Source organism: Melopsittacus undulatus, chromosome Z (assembly GCF_012275295.1).
Source record: "Melopsittacus undulatus isolate bMelUnd1 chromosome Z, bMelUnd1.mat.Z, whole genome shotgun sequence".
Taxonomy (NCBI): Eukaryota; Metazoa; Chordata; class Aves; order Psittaciformes; family Psittaculidae; genus Melopsittacus; species Melopsittacus undulatus.
The window spans coordinates 40,094,519-40,110,872 of NC_047557.1; the positions used below are offsets into that span (position 1 = coordinate 40,094,519).

Sequence of the window (16,354 nt, forward strand, 5' to 3'; positions counted from 1 at the left end):
ACTTAAAAAACCCGAGCCATAAAAACCGAAAACAAACAAACAAACAAAAAAAAACCCAACCAAAAAACCTCAACATAACACAAAAACCAAGCCACCAACCACAAGAATCACATAGGGTTATATAAAAAGAAAAAAAAAAGGCAAAACAAGTCCAGTTTTAGAAAATAGCAAAAAGGCAAGCATAACCACCTGCTGGCTCTAGCGTGCTGCGGTGCAGAACCTCCTCAAGGATTTCACAGCCTAGTTACAATAGGAGCACTGAGCAGCATTTTTACATTAAGACACCTACTGATGGGCCATGGTTGCCATTCCACGGCAGCCTGAAAAATGTCCCATCTCTCCCAAACTGAATGGCATGAGATGTTTTACCACAGGACCACACCAATACCTCCATTCTTCCCTGCTGCAGAGCAAATGCAGACAGAGCTAAGGTGTGTGTCACAGCCTCACACTTCACTTTCCCAGGCATCAGTCATCAGTGGACACCAAAGCAGCAGATGCTTTGGGGCACTGGAAGTGGGACACTGGAGACAAGGTGCACCATACCACTGCTACAAGTTTACCCTCAAGCACGAGCTAGAAGAGGGGTTCCTATAGAAAGCAATAAAACAGTGTGAGTAGGGCTACTGGTTGCTTTGGAAAGGGGTGCCCTGTCTGCACCTGAGCCTGTATCCCTCTGTACCATCCCCACAAGTCCCCTAATAGAAGCCACCAGCCCCTCTAGCAGGCAACTGCTTACACCAAAGTCCTGTCAGCTGTGGCCTCTCCCAGGAGCCAAGGCAAGAGCTGGCTACTCTGCCACTCCAGCACTTGGCCTGAGCATAGCAGGACTACAGACCAGCAGCCAAAGCACTTCTTCCTCACTTCCCAGCCTTTTCATCTGACTTCAGAGCAACCTCAACTGGACAGACTGGCTGTTGTAAAACATTACCTGTATATATTTTGGAATGCACATATTCAGTGCACAGTAACTGGCAGAAAGCCATCTTTCTTTCATAGATATGCATAGTGAAAATTAGCCCTCATTTTTTGCAAATAATCCCAATTTTGCAGCACACTTCTGTTGGTGATGAATGTTCAGAGGGGAGGGGAGGAGAAGAGACTATTTTTCTTGTTACTTTTTTTAAAATCTATAAATAATTTGTCCTGTGTAAAAGGAATTTGCTGGCACTAGACAGGGCATCTTGGAGCACTGGGCAAAACAACGGAGTCTGTGACCACACCCAAATGTCACTTATTGGGATTTTTTTGGTACTGGTCTGGGCTTACATTCTACCTAATGCAGCCCACGACCCAAGGGTACAAGCTGCTCTGCTGTGTTTTCTATCAGACTTAAGCAGCAAAGGCGGCTACTCTCAGAGAAGCATGTTGCATATTGTCTGTTATTGGAAGACCTCTGAACTACAGAACTAAGGTTTCCACTGGTTTCTCCTCAGGTACCGGGTCACAGTGGTGCAGCAGTGTCCACAAAACAATTCTTTGTACACCCATAAGCAACTGGTAAGTGAATAGTAGCATAGTGAAATAAAATCTCATGGGATTCTCATACAAATACTAATTAAAGGGCTGGGTAAACTGGTGACACAGCCGACCTGTATCTGCAGGATTATACTGCAGCACTAATACTGTATTTCACAGAACAGCTGAAGTTGAAAGACACCTCTGGACGTCATCTGACACAACCTCCTCCTCAAGTAGGGCCACCTACAACAAGCTGCCCAGGGCCACATTTAGATGTTTCTTTAGTATCTCTAAGGAGGGCGCCTCCACATCTGAGCAATGTGAGCCAATGTGACTGAGCAACCTGTGCCAGTGCTCAGTCACCCTCACAATGCAAGTTGTCCTGGTTTGAGCCGTAGCAGTCATTTTTTTCTTCTTCTTGTAGCTGGTGCAGTGCTGTGTTTTGACTTCTGGGCTGGGAACAGTTGCTTGATAGAGAGCATGTTTTGAGTTACTGCTCCGGTGTTTTTTGTTCAAGGCCTTTTTCTGAGCTCATGCTCTGCCAGGGAGAAGGGGAGGCCGGGAGGAAGGAGAGACAGGACACCTGACCCAGGCTAGCCAATGAGGTATTCCATACCATAGCATGTGATGCCCAGGAGGTAACTGGGAGAGAGCCGGGAGGGCTGGAGCTCTGGGGGGAATGGAGGAGGTGTCGGTCAGGGCTTGGTTGGGCAGGGTGGAGTGAGTTATGGGTCGGTGGCTGGTGAGGTGTTGTATTCTCTTCACTTGTTGTTTGCTTTATCATTATTATTTGTAGTAATAGTAGCAAGAGTGATTTGTGTTATACCTTCGCAATTAAACCGTTCTTATCTCAATCCGTGGGGGCCAAATTCTTTGGATACTCCTTCCTAACTCTCCGGGAGTTGGGGGAGCAAAGGGGGGGAGTGAGTGAGCGAACTGTGCGGATTTGCTTTAAACCACGACACAAGTACATCCTGAGGTTCAGGAGACGCCTCCGGTGTTTCAGTTTGTGCATATTGCTTCCTTGCCCTGCCACTAGCCACCAATAAAAGAGAGCCTGGCTCTGTTCTATTTGTACCCTACCTTCAGAGATTTATGAAAATTGGCAAGATCCCTCCCAAAACCTTCCCTTCTCAATGCTCAATAGTTCCAGCTCTCTTGGCCTTTACTAACAGAAGGGATGTTCAAATTCTTTCATCACCTTATGCACCTTTTGCTGATGCCTCCCTCTCTTGTACTGGGAAGCCTAACTTCAAACTCACTGCCCCCCAAGTAGTACAAGAAGAGGCCTATGCACTCTACTACATAAAGAAACTTTCTTGCAAGGGCATATAGGAGCTCAGGCTGCACCTGTGTTAGCACAGAGTCAAGTCCCAACCATGCTTTGGCTGTGTCAGTGCATGTCTGAAAATTATGTAAAAACCTGCTGGTCTCCACAGTTATGCAAGTCAAAGCAGTCCTACAAGTAGTAGCCCCATGGGCCTCAAATCCTCATCCTGGTAAGATTAAGTCTGTCCACAGAAGTCTGAAAGTTAGATGAGTTGTAAGCGGAAGAAGGAATCCTATAAGCATGCCAGACTTCCAACTGCAGTTAGGTCTTGGAACATCCACTTCCTCCTTGATAATAAGGAGCATGTGGCTTCCATGGATAAGCCCCATCCCCTGCAGAGGATGCAGAACTCCCTTGCAGCAGGCCTCTAAAGGCCATGTTTCTCAACATGCAATCTGAAGCTGTTTTTGTATTTCACAGAAGCGCTAAGCAGCTGCTGCCAGTATTGACCCTTATACAAAACAATTGGCATATATTCATACAGTGCTCATCAGGTGGATGAGCCATGACCACTGTGCATGCACTACACTGAAGAAGCCTGCAGTAGTACCCTGAGGCATAGGCACAGACACCAGGGATAGCTGTTCCATTAGAGTGCGCTCTATTCAGATGCAAGCAAATGCCTGCAAACAAATCAAGAGACTCACTTAACTGCCTTTAACAGAAATAACAAGAGCAAAATTCTGCATGTGCCTGAAGTATACTCCATGAGACAAACTTATCTGAATGTCTCAAATTATATATACCTAAACATCCAACACTTACTAGCCTGACACCCAGTTTGAACAAAATTTCTGTTCCATACCAGAGGAACAAGCAGAATACATGACAGCGTTTTTGCTCTGGAGACTAGTCACTGGATTTCTGTGGAAGATGGAGTTGCAGAGTTTGGACAGTTTTCAGTGTTAGAAAGGGAGGAAAAACATTCAGGAAGGCAGGCAGGTCAGAGAGGTCAGATTATCACTGCACTATTGAAACTGAAGAATGGAGGAGGTGAGGGTGTCAGAATGAATAAATAAAAAAAGGCAAAATAATATTAGGATCAAATTAATAATAAAAATAAATGGAGAAATTAAACTACAGAAATGTTCTCGATGCATAGATAAACTGAAGAAATTGCTAATATACAGGTGAAGATTTGAAGGAGTTGTAACTGAAGCAAAGATTTACACAAGTGAAAGTTCAGTGATTAGCTTTCTTTTATTCTTCAGAACTGACTTGCAGCTAGTGATCTTTAACATTTCTGGTTTAAATTCTAGCACAGAAAAATTGACACAAAAGCTGGTGCTGTGTCAGCACAACTAATGTGACAGACAACTGAGTGGGGCTCTTTAAACTCTTTGTTGAAAAGGTAAGGAGGTATAATCTCCCATGGCCATGTAACTGATGCTAAAGGTCTTAAGCAAATTACCTTTGTATTTCTGCAAGTTCACAAACTGTAATTTCTAAGTCAGAAAAGCACCACACAAACACTTAAGAAAAAGAACACATGGCACAAGTACAGTCAAAAGTAACTGCAAAATCATGTGATTACAACTCTGTACCACTTGCTATGTGTAAACAAAAGAAGTCCCAACATCAGTAGTAGAGGTATGTTACAGGTATGCTGTGTTTCGTGAGAGCTACTCAGCAAAAGCTGACAGAATGACGTGTAATTCTGGATTTAGATTTAATGTAGGGATAACTGGGAATCATTTCAGTAGATTTTATGAATCAGCCTGTGCAGCCTCAATTCTACAAAACAAAGAAAAGTAAAAACTAATAAAAGCAACCTGGATAAGAGGGGATATAAAAGGAGAAAACCGGAATAGGTAAGCCAAAACTTGGGAAACTTCACAAGTTATTAAAAGAAAGTCAAATGAAGAACTGTAGAGCTCTGCATAAGACCTAAACTGCTCACCAAACTGCTACTGAAGAAAGTAAGCATTTATTAGCACAGAAAAACGATTCATAATTTGCAAATATTTCTGGTTTGGTTTTATATCTCTGCAAATAGAGACCATATTTGCAATTACAATTAAAGTGTCTCCACTGTAGCACCCACCACAGATAAACATTACAGAAGATTTACTAAAATCAGAACATTGTCACTCAGCAGGTCCAGACAGCTGTTACCACAGAGCTTCAGAAGGACTGGCTATGGAGTCCTCCTGCCTTGTAACTCTTTAAATACCACCCAAAAAATCTCCAAAGGATGGGAAAGGTGAGGGAAAGAGAATGCATACCAACAGCTATGCAGTTACAACATTTCAGATGGTTTGCTGTACAAAGTCAGTGGTTTTGAGGAGCTAGGCATCTGCTAAGCAACTCATACAACAAACCAAGATAGCATGCACTAAGTAACAGTTGTATAAACAGTAACTATTAAATTACAAAGGCAGAAGTCATCAGACAGCTATACTCCAAACTGGATCCCAGTGATACTAAAACTGAGGTAAGAAACGTAGGTATCTTCACCCACAAGATGGAACAAAAATATAAAATTATTACTAACACTAATTGTAGAGGTGACCAAAAACCTTTTAACTAGTAAATTACGAAGATGATATACTGCTGAAGAGAAATGAGAATAAACCACAGGAGCAAGCCTGAGAGCTACTGAGAAGTGATATACACAACTAATGTTGTATACCCAAACTACAGTCTACATTGGTAGGCTGAAATACTGTTTTTTTTTTAAGAAAACAGATACACAAAAATCAACAAATGAACATTGTCTTGCTTATGTCTCTGCTCAGACAACTCAGAGATCTGCCTTTCTTTCAAAGAAACCAGAAGGTATAAGAGAACTGCGTGTCACTATACAGAAGTACCTTGGCATCATGCAAACACAGAATCAGAATAGTTAGGGTTGGAAAGGACTTTAAGATCATCTAGTTCCTATCCCCTGCCATGGGCAGGGACAACACATAAACAATTGAAACACACGTGCATAGAAGGTGATGACCCTCTTCTCCACAGATGTATTATTCCAGAATATATCACTCCTTACAGATATGATCAACTAAAACAAAGGAGAGGCATTACAAAGTACTATACTAGTGAGGTTTGGTTTTGGTTGGTTGGTATTTTGTTTTTTTTTTTTTTCCATTTTTTAAGCTATTCTAACATAAGAATATGCACTAGTGGCTTGACAAATATATACCGTAACTTTGTATAATTAACAATGAAAATTACCTTATTTTGTTTTTTGAAACAAAAGTTATGTACCTCCTCCTGTTTTATTGGTTGTGTATTATTTAATAGGAAAACTACACGCACACACAAAAAAAATGCACTGTAAAAATGTAAGTATTATGTTACTCACTTCACAACATGAAATCGTAGGCCAAAAAAAGTCTGTAAAAAGATTCAGACAAGTATTTTCTGAAAATAGCCAAATGAAAATTGCACTAGTAAAACTGGCATAGTTGTAAGTTAAAAAAAAAAAAAAAAACAAAAACAAAAAACACACAGGCACAATAATGCCATTACCCAGAGAATGCTTGTGCCAGAAATTTCTCCAAGTAAAACACTTAAGGTGTCCTTATTAACTGTTTTATGTCAGAGGTTTGCATTTGTCATTGGGAGTACCGCCACAATTAAGCTATTAGCAAATTCTGTTCAAATTCTTTACCTGGTTTTGGTTCAAGGACTACAATCTTCAGAGATTATTTTAAGTCTAGGTCTTAACCCTAACTAGATTTAATAATTAATAGTAGCATATTACTCTGTTGGACAGCCAAACACAGAACAAAACCACAATGAATCGGTATTCATTATTATCATGCCTTGCAGATAAGATGCAAGAATGAATGGAATTAAGTAAATAAACACCAACAGAACAAAAATTACCCTGGACACAGAATATTTCTAGATTTCTATGATCACAGATAGTACTAAAAGCCAAGCTTAAATGACTACAAGCCAAGCCATCTTTAAAAGTAGAATATTACTGATGCTAATAGTTAATTTAACCAAGTAGTCAATTTACTCAAATACACGGATGTACTGATGTCAGAGACTGCCAGAACCCAAGATCAAGGAACCCAGGATCTTGCTCTTGGCTCTGCTAGACTTCCATGAGGTTTACATGGGCACTCAAACCTGTCAAGGTCCCTGTTGATGGCATCCCCTCCCTCCAGTGTACCAGCTACACCCCTCAGTTTGTTGTCATCTGGAGATCTGCTGAGGAAGCAATTCAATCCCACTGTCTATGTCATAATGAAATTATTGATCATTACAATCCTTTGAGGGACAACACTAATTACTGTCTCCACTTGCACACTGAGCCATTGACTAACTCTCTGCATGCAGCTATCAAGCTAATTCCTTAACCATCTACCTGTCCATCAAACTCATGTCACCAGTTTAGCATTAAGAATATTGTGGGGGACAGTATCAAAGGCCTTATTCTGTAGCTCTTTCTTTGTCCACTGATGCAGTTACTCTATCATGGAAGGCCACTAGATTAGTCAGGCACAACTTGGCGTTTGTGATCCAAGAGGGTCTGTTCCATGTTCCTAAGATTAAGGCTAAGTCATAGCCTGATTTTGCCTGGAGCTTCAGCATTGCCAAAGATAGAATCATAGAATAGTTAGGGTTGGAAAGGACCTCAAGATCATCTAGTTCCAACCCCCCCGCCATGGGCAGGGACACCTCACACTAAACCATATTACCCAAGGCTCTGTCCAACCTGGTCTTGAACACTGCCAGGGATGGAGCATTCACAACCTCTATGGGCAACCCATTCCAGTACTTCACCAACCTCACTGTAAAGAATTTCTTCCTTACATCCAATCTAAGCTTCCCCTGTTTAAGTTTCAACCCATTACCCCTTGTCCTGTCACTACAGTCCCTAATGAATAGTCCCACACTAGCATCCATGTAGGCCCCCTTCAGATACTGGAAGGCTGCTATGAGGTCTCCACGCAGCCTTCTCTTCCCCAGGCTGAACAGCCCCAACTTTCTCTATCTTGAGTGATTAAAAAAAGCATCACACATGAGAAGTCTTTCTCATGGGGGATTTACACTAAATCTTTTTGGCATGACATGCAATACCTGCAGCTTATCAGATGAAACCCTCCCACAGAAATTCACTTAAAAGGATATCTGATGGATTAGAGCAACAGTAATGAGATAAAGGGATGATGATCTCTTAAATCTCTCTCAATAATGAGCCAGATCAGTAGTGTTCAAAAGTCAGTCAGACACCTGCCTGGTGGTCTGCACTCTGAGATAAGCTACCTATCTCATCATTGTTAATGATGACCAGACGCACACATCATAACCACTCCTAGTAAAAACTGGCAGCCTCAGGACAGGACAGATTAAATTGGTATGAAGATCGATAGCCTTTTTGAGAATACTTCTAAGTCAGGTGCCATTAACACACAAACTTGGAATGAAAAGGACCAAAGAGAATTTAACCAGAACTATTAAAAATATATGTGTTAAGACCATGTATTTTACTATTTGGGCTTTCTTCCCCCCAGCACAGTGTCTCAGTTTCCAGGCTACTATTACTTATTTTTTTACAAACAAACAAAAAAAAGGAAGTAGAGTATTGTAAGAATCATCATTTTCTCTCCTAAAAGACCAACTGAGTTCAAGCAAACTATGCTTGTAACAAAAAGAGTATTTAGTGGCTTGGCTTTTGGTTTTATTTTTGGGTAGGTCTGATTTTCTCTTTTTTTTGGGGGGGGGGGGTATTTGTTTTCTTTTGGTTTTCGTTTGTTTGGGGTTTGGTGTTATTTTCTTTTCCAATTGTTCCTTTTTGCAAACCACCTTTGAAAGGTTTTCACTATCAACATAAATGTCAATTTTAACAGCATCTAGGTGACACACTCCAAAAGGGCAAACATCAAATCACCAAAGTACTTGGACAGCTATAGAAGAACCCGAAGATACATTAACTATGCCTTCAGCTTTCAGCATTTAATATCCATTGCTTTTACTGCTCTGATGTATGAAACAAAGTGGCACATACAATGTTTTGTAATTCCAGAATCAGAGTAAAATTAATATTCCATATCAATTCTCAGCTTTCTGAGCCTCATCAGCTCCTAAAAGCACAATGAATAATGGCATCTTTTCTAACTTAGAGTTTTTCTAGCCTTGTAAGTTAGGAATTGCTGCTACAGAAACCTTCTAAAATATTTTTTCCTAATGGAAATTTCAGAACATACGCAAAATGTTTATTACATGGCAACTCAGTTTATGAAACTACAGCAAGAGGGATTTTCTTTTGGTTGATTTCATGGGTGTATCATAACTAAACCAGTTATTTCTAAAATCTCAATTCCTGCTTACAGAATGAATTCCTAACAGGTTGGGTTTCCATCTCAAACAGTTATACAACATTCCTACAGAATAGCAAATCTCATCTCTTGCCTTAGATTTAATTTGAAGGTGGCCAACCTAATCTGAAAAAAAAAATCCCTTCTTTTCCACTTTTGATACTTCCAAGATTAGAGCTGTATTTTCAGTTAACTTAAAAAAAATAAGGACCTAACTGCACTGATCTCTTCACAGAAGATAGGAAATTGGTAGAATATAATTAATGTATTTCAAGTGTTAACTGCCATTTCCACAGCTTTCCTTGGAGAAACCAAATGCTCCTTCAACAGACTTTTGATAGCTGGGGCTAAGTCCTGAAGTATTTTGAGAAGGACCACATGGCATTCTCCCAGACACAAAAGGCATAGATAATCTATGAGGACAGGATCTTGGGTAGACATCTAATACATCTATTTGCTGTAAGATCAAACCAGACCCAAACACTAGGCAAAACTATGTAGTCCCATTCTTAATAGATACTTTTTCCACACACAGAGCAGGTCAATGTGATTTACAAATAACACAGCTCTGCAATGCTGACACACACTCAGCTGTGCTGAGGCTACAGTCATAGCAGCCTCTGTCTTTAATTTACTGAATCACTAGGGGCTTCTACTTTCAGCAACTTCGCTTTATTCAAACAATGCACATACCGCACACCACCTCCTCCTAAGAAAGTCTAGTGGCACCACCACGATGGGGCTCACCTAAGCCATATCATTTATAACACTGCTTTGGCTAGATGATTTTGCTTGTATGGATTGACAAAGGAAGAAACTTCTTTGGTGGAGCTTATTTTTTTTCTTTGTGGACAACCCACGCCACCTTCTCAAATGCAGAATGAAATAAACTTTGCTGTGGGCTACTGCACCTGACATCGGGTTCTGGGATGAAACACTGCAGTACCATTAAACACAGCATAGTGTACAAATTAAGTAGTTTGATTATTCCATGCCATTTGTCCTTTGAAAAATCTATGAAGGACAAAAATTTGTAGACAATCACACTGCAGTTTAGTCTATCAATACTACTTATTTGGGGAACAATGTGCTTCTAAAACATTTAAGATTTACTCTTCAGTTTAGCTTAAAAAAAAAAGAAAGAAAACAAATGCATTTGTGCTGTTCCTGGAACTCTCCCGGTAACTTTCAAAACTTTCAATTTCTTAACCTGTGGTTGTCTCTTAAGCTCACGCCTTCCAGTGTTAATGCACCTAGCTTCTTTACACAAAGTTAACAACTAAAGCCTGCTGCATGCTTCCTTTTTTGATGCTAAGAACACTACATATATGGCTTCCTAATGCTTCCTAATACTTCCTACGTTCTGATTCCTCCTTGGTTTTCTACTGCTTTCCTGATCTTTCTTCTTGACAGTCAGAGGTTTTGTAATTAAACAAAAGGTGAATGCTGAAAAACTTTCATAATTTTATTACTAATAGCTGTGCACACACAGTAGCATTCAACTGCAAGAAAAGATTTTTCCCCGAGTCTTGTATCATTCAGTAGTGCAAGGAAACACACTGAGTGTTTACAGCATTCTATTACTGCAACAAAGCTAATTACCATTAAACACACATCTACTTCTAATGTTATTTCACAGCTTCCTGGGATTAATTTTGCAGAGGCTGTCATATTATTTCCAAAGAAATGCTCTCCCCTGTGAAAACCAACAAAAATAATTTGATGCAGCTAAAGAAGCAGAATTACTCCTTAACTTTCAGGATGCACTCAAATGTCATTCTCAAGAGATTCTTCTGCACAGCATATACTTTTCCCTCCTGCACTAACTCAATATTGTTTATCAATGTAAGATACAAATCTGAGGTCACCTGGCTCTTAGACATATGAATAAAATTAAACTAGTTACAATTCCTCGACTGTTCAGGCCCTCAGCTAGCTCCTGTTACTTTCTGTGGGTGTACACCACTTTTAAAAACGTAAAGCTGAAACAGCAACAACACATTTTTAATGGCTGCAAACAAATATCCCTTTAATAACCCCTTAAATATGTTCTTAAATAAATGTTCTTCATATGTTATCACACCAATGTCCAGATGAAGATTTTAAAAGATATGTTTATAGACATACGTCTGTGTGAGAATGTACCCAGGTGTTCTTAATCCAGAAAATTATATTTCCTTAGAAACAGCTTCTTCTAAGTAAGATGTATTTATCTATCAAGATAGGTGTTAACTATTTATTCATTTTAGTTACGTACTGTCCTAACTACCTAAACTTATTTTGAAGTATTCAGTGTGAGTAGGAAAGACCAATACAAATACAAGTTACCAGAAAAATAAGGTAGCCTTTTTGTTTCTCTAGCTGAAGAAAATACTACATAAAACCAGTGTACTCCATTGTTGGCTGAAAGGACCCACATCATTTTCAACTTATCTACAGAAAATCTAAAGTCTTTGCTAATTCACCAAGTTTTGCATCTAAATCTTTAATTCAATTGACACAGGTGCAAGAAACACATACATATCCTGCATGCTTGCTGGACATCTCCTTTATGTTCAAGGACATCTTTCCATGTAAGACTGGCTGCTATCCATGCTAATTCAAATGGCTTATCTTCCACCTGTTTCCTTTGGTAATGCAGAGACTTAAAAAAGGATACTCTGGCAACTCTCTTTACTGGTACATACGCTATCTCAAACACAAAAACCACCCACCCCTTAAAAAAAAACCCATGTTTTGCACATGACACCACACTAGCACATACACCATAAAAGAGCAAACACTGTCACACACCTCTAGTACTCAATTTGGCCAAGGTATATACATCCATAGGCAAAGCTAGACAGCTAGCATGACACTGCCAGATTATTTTCTTAAATACTCAAGGCATTTCCCACTGAGAAGATAGTGCATAATACGAATATATACAGCCTCCAAGCAGAAGGTATCCAGGATTGAAGGTTTATGGCTACAATCTTTCATGCAGGCTTAAATGCTGCTTCCTAAGACCATGCAAAATTTCCATGAACAACAAGCAAAATGACATACGGTAAGAACTAGAGGACATGGTTCTTGCTACTTAACAATACATATATACATACATGCCTAAAATGCATGCAAGCATGCAGAACACTGTACAATTTGTTAGGCATATACCAATACAAATCGTTAAAGCACCTTTTTTTTTTCTTTTCCCAGTTATAAAAACAATACAAATGTTTTTACAGATAACAGCAAACAATGGGTGGATATTAACAACTGTAAGCTCTGGAGAACAATCATAGGGTTTTTACAAATTGTTCAGCCATAACAAAATCCAGAAGAGTTTGGCAAACACACGAAATTAAAACCAAATTCGTGAAAGACTGCGTTTGTTCCAAAGCACCTTAAAACATTACAGCAAAGTTGTGCTAGCCAAACTACTACTATGTAATATGCTTCAGTGCATATTGCTGGGTTCCAGCTTTTTAGAATTAAAATAGTAAAAAAAAAAAAATACTTTGCCCTGGTGTAATCTGTTCAAAAAATTAAGTAATCATGTATAAATAGTACCTAAAAGTGGCATTTTAATGTTTAATCAGAAAGAGGGTCTACTTTAATATTTAAAAATAATCTTTGCATGCAGTAGAAAAGTTTTCCATAAATTACTTCACATTTTGAACAATCCACTCCCATGAAAAGTAAAAATCAACATTAATACAAAAATAGGGTGTACCAAGCAGTGTCTGTGTGTGTCTTACAGTTACAGGAGAAAACTAACTCACTTTGCAAGAAACCACTGTATCTTCCACAGGTTAAGGAAGAAAAAAAAAAAACCTCCTGATGCACTTCTTTTTTTCTTTTATATTTGCTACATCTGTGCATTTGCATGTGCATACATCTAATTTCTAAAGAAATATAAGAAAACAATCCAGCACAGAAAAGCTTCTTTGTGCCTTAAAACCTTTTGAGTTACTACTTTTCATTCTACTTGCAAGAAGAACGTGCATGGTTCAATTAACATGGCTCAGCTTAAGTTGTGCTAGTACTCTTTTTATGAGCCTCAGTGTCATAGTCAAAAGCCTTTAACCCACTTAGGGTTTTAAGTCCCACAATACTTTTACAAAGTGGGAGTAAGAAGTTGGCACTTCCAGGGAGGGGAAAAAAAAAAAATAAGAAAAAAAAACAAGCCCACAAACTAAACCCACCCTCACCTATGCTTACATACAGTAAAATTAAGTAACATGAGTAATTTAAGTTTGAGGTGGGAACACAATTTCAGAATATTTTCATGCTACCAGCCTCACTATTTCTAATGACTTCTTGCGTATTTTAAAGTGGTTCTGTTCTGTCTCATAACCGTGTGAATGACCCACACAAACAAGACAAACTTAACTGTCAAGCAACTGCCTGTGCTGGGGAAGCAGTGAGAGTGACTGAAAAAAAAAAAAAGGAAAATGCTGTCATATACTTAAAATAAACCCACTAATACAAAAAGTTTTCCTCAAAATTTGTTTATAAATTGAAACTTGAATCTCTACCCAATCCCATGACTCCAACAGTAGCTCACCACTATACTGCATTTTACAAGATGAGATCATCAAGTGTTAATCCAAACAGCTGCACATGCACACACACTTTCAGACCAATGACAGCGCCTGACAACACGAAGGACCAAAAGTGTGTGCACAGTAACAGCTTCTGCACTGCACATACAGTTAAGTCTGAACACCCAAACATTCACCCCACTTGGTCTCTAGCACACTATTCTTGTGCCTTCACAAGTATGTCAGAACTTCACAAGTATGTCAGATAATGAATGCAAAAACTTTTCATACAGGCACTCAAGCGTTCTTCCCAACATTTTCTGCAGGTTGGCTTCGCCCCTGTTCTCCCTGAAGTCACTACATGCCATTTGCATGCTACAGCCAGACCCCAGCCTACCTCTACCTATGCCTACACTTCACATTACAGACAAGAGGACCTTGCAGAGCTCTCCATTACCGAGTGTGTAAGGTGATCTCCAAATTCTGATTAATATATATTGATCTGAATCAGTAAATTTCATGCATTTTTGAAAAGTTGAGAGAAGCCTCTGGCACTACTGCAAGAAAAATCAGGAAAATACAGAAACAATTTGGACCCAAGTAACAAGTCAAATATGCCAACTACCTCTCCTGAAGCAAACGTGTATTATTAGGTAATTATACTTAAACATCCATAAAATTAAGCAAAGGCAAGCTATCTATCTCCTATCTTCTTTGTCAATCCCAAAATAGCACAACATGCACTTTCACAAATGAAAACCCAGCTAAAATGAGACAGAGCATTATTACTGGGAGTACTGCATCTGTCTCCACCACTTACTGCCTACACCAGTTAAGGATCCCAACACCTTTCTCCATATACAGAAGACAAGCTGCAAGGAATAGCATATTCATATGAAAGCACCAAAAATGCACTCTGACTTTTCCTTTCAACTCTCCCTACCTCACTGAAAAGGCAGTTTACTCCCCCTCCCTATAAATCACGACTTTCATATACATAACCCAAGACAAAAATCTTCAGCATAAACATCCCGCATCCACTTGGAAGATCCCCACTCATCCACACACCAGAGAGTGGTGCAGACAAATTTCAAGGCCTACAAGTCGCCGGCAGAAGGTGGATTACCACGGCAGCTATACGGCATAGTAGAGCAAAGTAGATGCAAGCAGGCGTATTTTAATTCAAAAGGCTTATTTTACCGTAAGCCAGATTTCTGTTAAATAAACACTGCCTCGCCATACTTGCAGCTCTAAAATAACAACCTGTGTTTAAAATAAAGAGAAATGATACAATAGATTTTATTTCCTGACCAGTGGGTAGATTCTGAAGGTTATTAAAGATCCTGTCATCCCCCTGCATACTTCAGGTTACTCCTTGGCTTCCTGGACGCATCTGGGGCTTTGCGGTTCTCTTTCTACATTCTGAACGTAAGCCTCTTATCCCACTTTACCTCATTAAATGAAAATCACAATAAAAAAATAGGACCAGCGAGCCAACAGCCTTTCCGAGGTTCACAGAACAATGCAGATACTAAACCCGCCACCATCGATCTGTACAGCGACTCCTCTAGGATTCCCTTCGCTAACCCGCTTCCCTGACACCGCTCCTCCAGACAACACCGGAGATTTGCCCCCCCGCTTTCCCCCACTCACCCGCCATCCCTCCCCGCTCCATTTTGGAAGGCCGTTCCCAGTGCACGGCAAGTCCTCCGCCCGCAACCGCTCGCCCAGCCGCCAGCGATGCCCGCGGCCGGGAACACATGCCCCGCAGCGGCGGAGGCGACGAGCGCCCAGGGCTGCCCAGCAAGACCCGCCGCAGCCCCGGCCCCGCCACTGAACGCGCCGGCTGCAGGGAGCCCGCGGCGGCGGCAGCGATGCCGGGGCTGCAGCCTTAGCGGCACCCGGGGCGTGCCTGCCAGCGGCGGCCCTGGCCGAACCGAGGCGGCCGGGCCGGGCTGATCCGGGTGACGGCAGTCCGTACTCACCCAGCAGCAGCAGCTTCAGCTCCCGGCGGGCGTCCCGCTTGTCCCGACGCAGCTGCCGCTCGATCTCGTCGTTGATCCGCCGGGCTTCCTTGGCTTCCTCACTCAGGCAGCACGCCATGATGGACTCCAGAGTCATTCTTCCTAACTGGTTCAGACACAACCCCCACCCCCCTAAAATCGCACGCACACTCTCACACACGCACCCCGCCGCCGCACCGGCCCAGGGGGCACAGTCGCTCTCTGCCCGGGAGTCCCGCCCGGCGCCGCAGGGCGGGCGTAGGCAGCTGCCTCGGTACTACACAGCGGCGAGGAGAAAGAGGTAGGGCCGCTGGCAGCGCGGATCCCCGCTCCCTACCGCTGACACTAGCCGCTGCCAACTTCTCCTCTAAATCATGCACCAAACAACATGGAAACATGCACCGCGGCGGTAGCAGCGATACCGAGCCGAGCCGCTCGCCACCGCCACCCCTCGCTCTCCTGCTCCCCTTCCCCCGCCGCCCGCAGCCACCACTCTCCCTGCGCGCTCTCCGGCAGCCAAGAACCCCACTGCCTTCCGACGAGACCACCACACCCCCGTGCGAACGCTATAGCCCGTCGATCCCGCCCCCGACCCGCACACGCATCTCCCTGCCGCTCCCCGTGCCCCGGGGCGGGAGCACAGCTCCCGCCGGCTTTGCGAGCCCGCCGCTGCCCGCTGGGAAGCGCTTCCTCACGGCTGACGCTCCTTCCCGGCGCAGCGGCGGCGGGGCGGGCTCTTCGCCCTGTGGCTGGGAG

At 41.8% G+C, this 16,354-nt stretch overlaps 1 protein-coding gene across 1 annotated transcript in view; it reads right to left on the reverse strand.

The window, feature by feature from the left end:
* The window catches only part of LOC101874778 (guanine nucleotide-binding protein G(q) subunit alpha), a 128,332-nt gene extending 112,302 nt beyond the window's left edge, over positions 1-16,030 (reverse strand). Inside the window, exon 1 of the mRNA XM_034072632.1 lies at positions 15,581-16,030. Coding sequence (XP_033928523.1) covers positions 15,581-15,716 — 136 coding nt within the window. The 5' untranslated portion in view covers positions 15,717-16,030. The remainder of the gene's footprint in view (positions 1-15,580) is intronic.
* Positions 16,031-16,354: the final 324 nt, after the last annotated feature.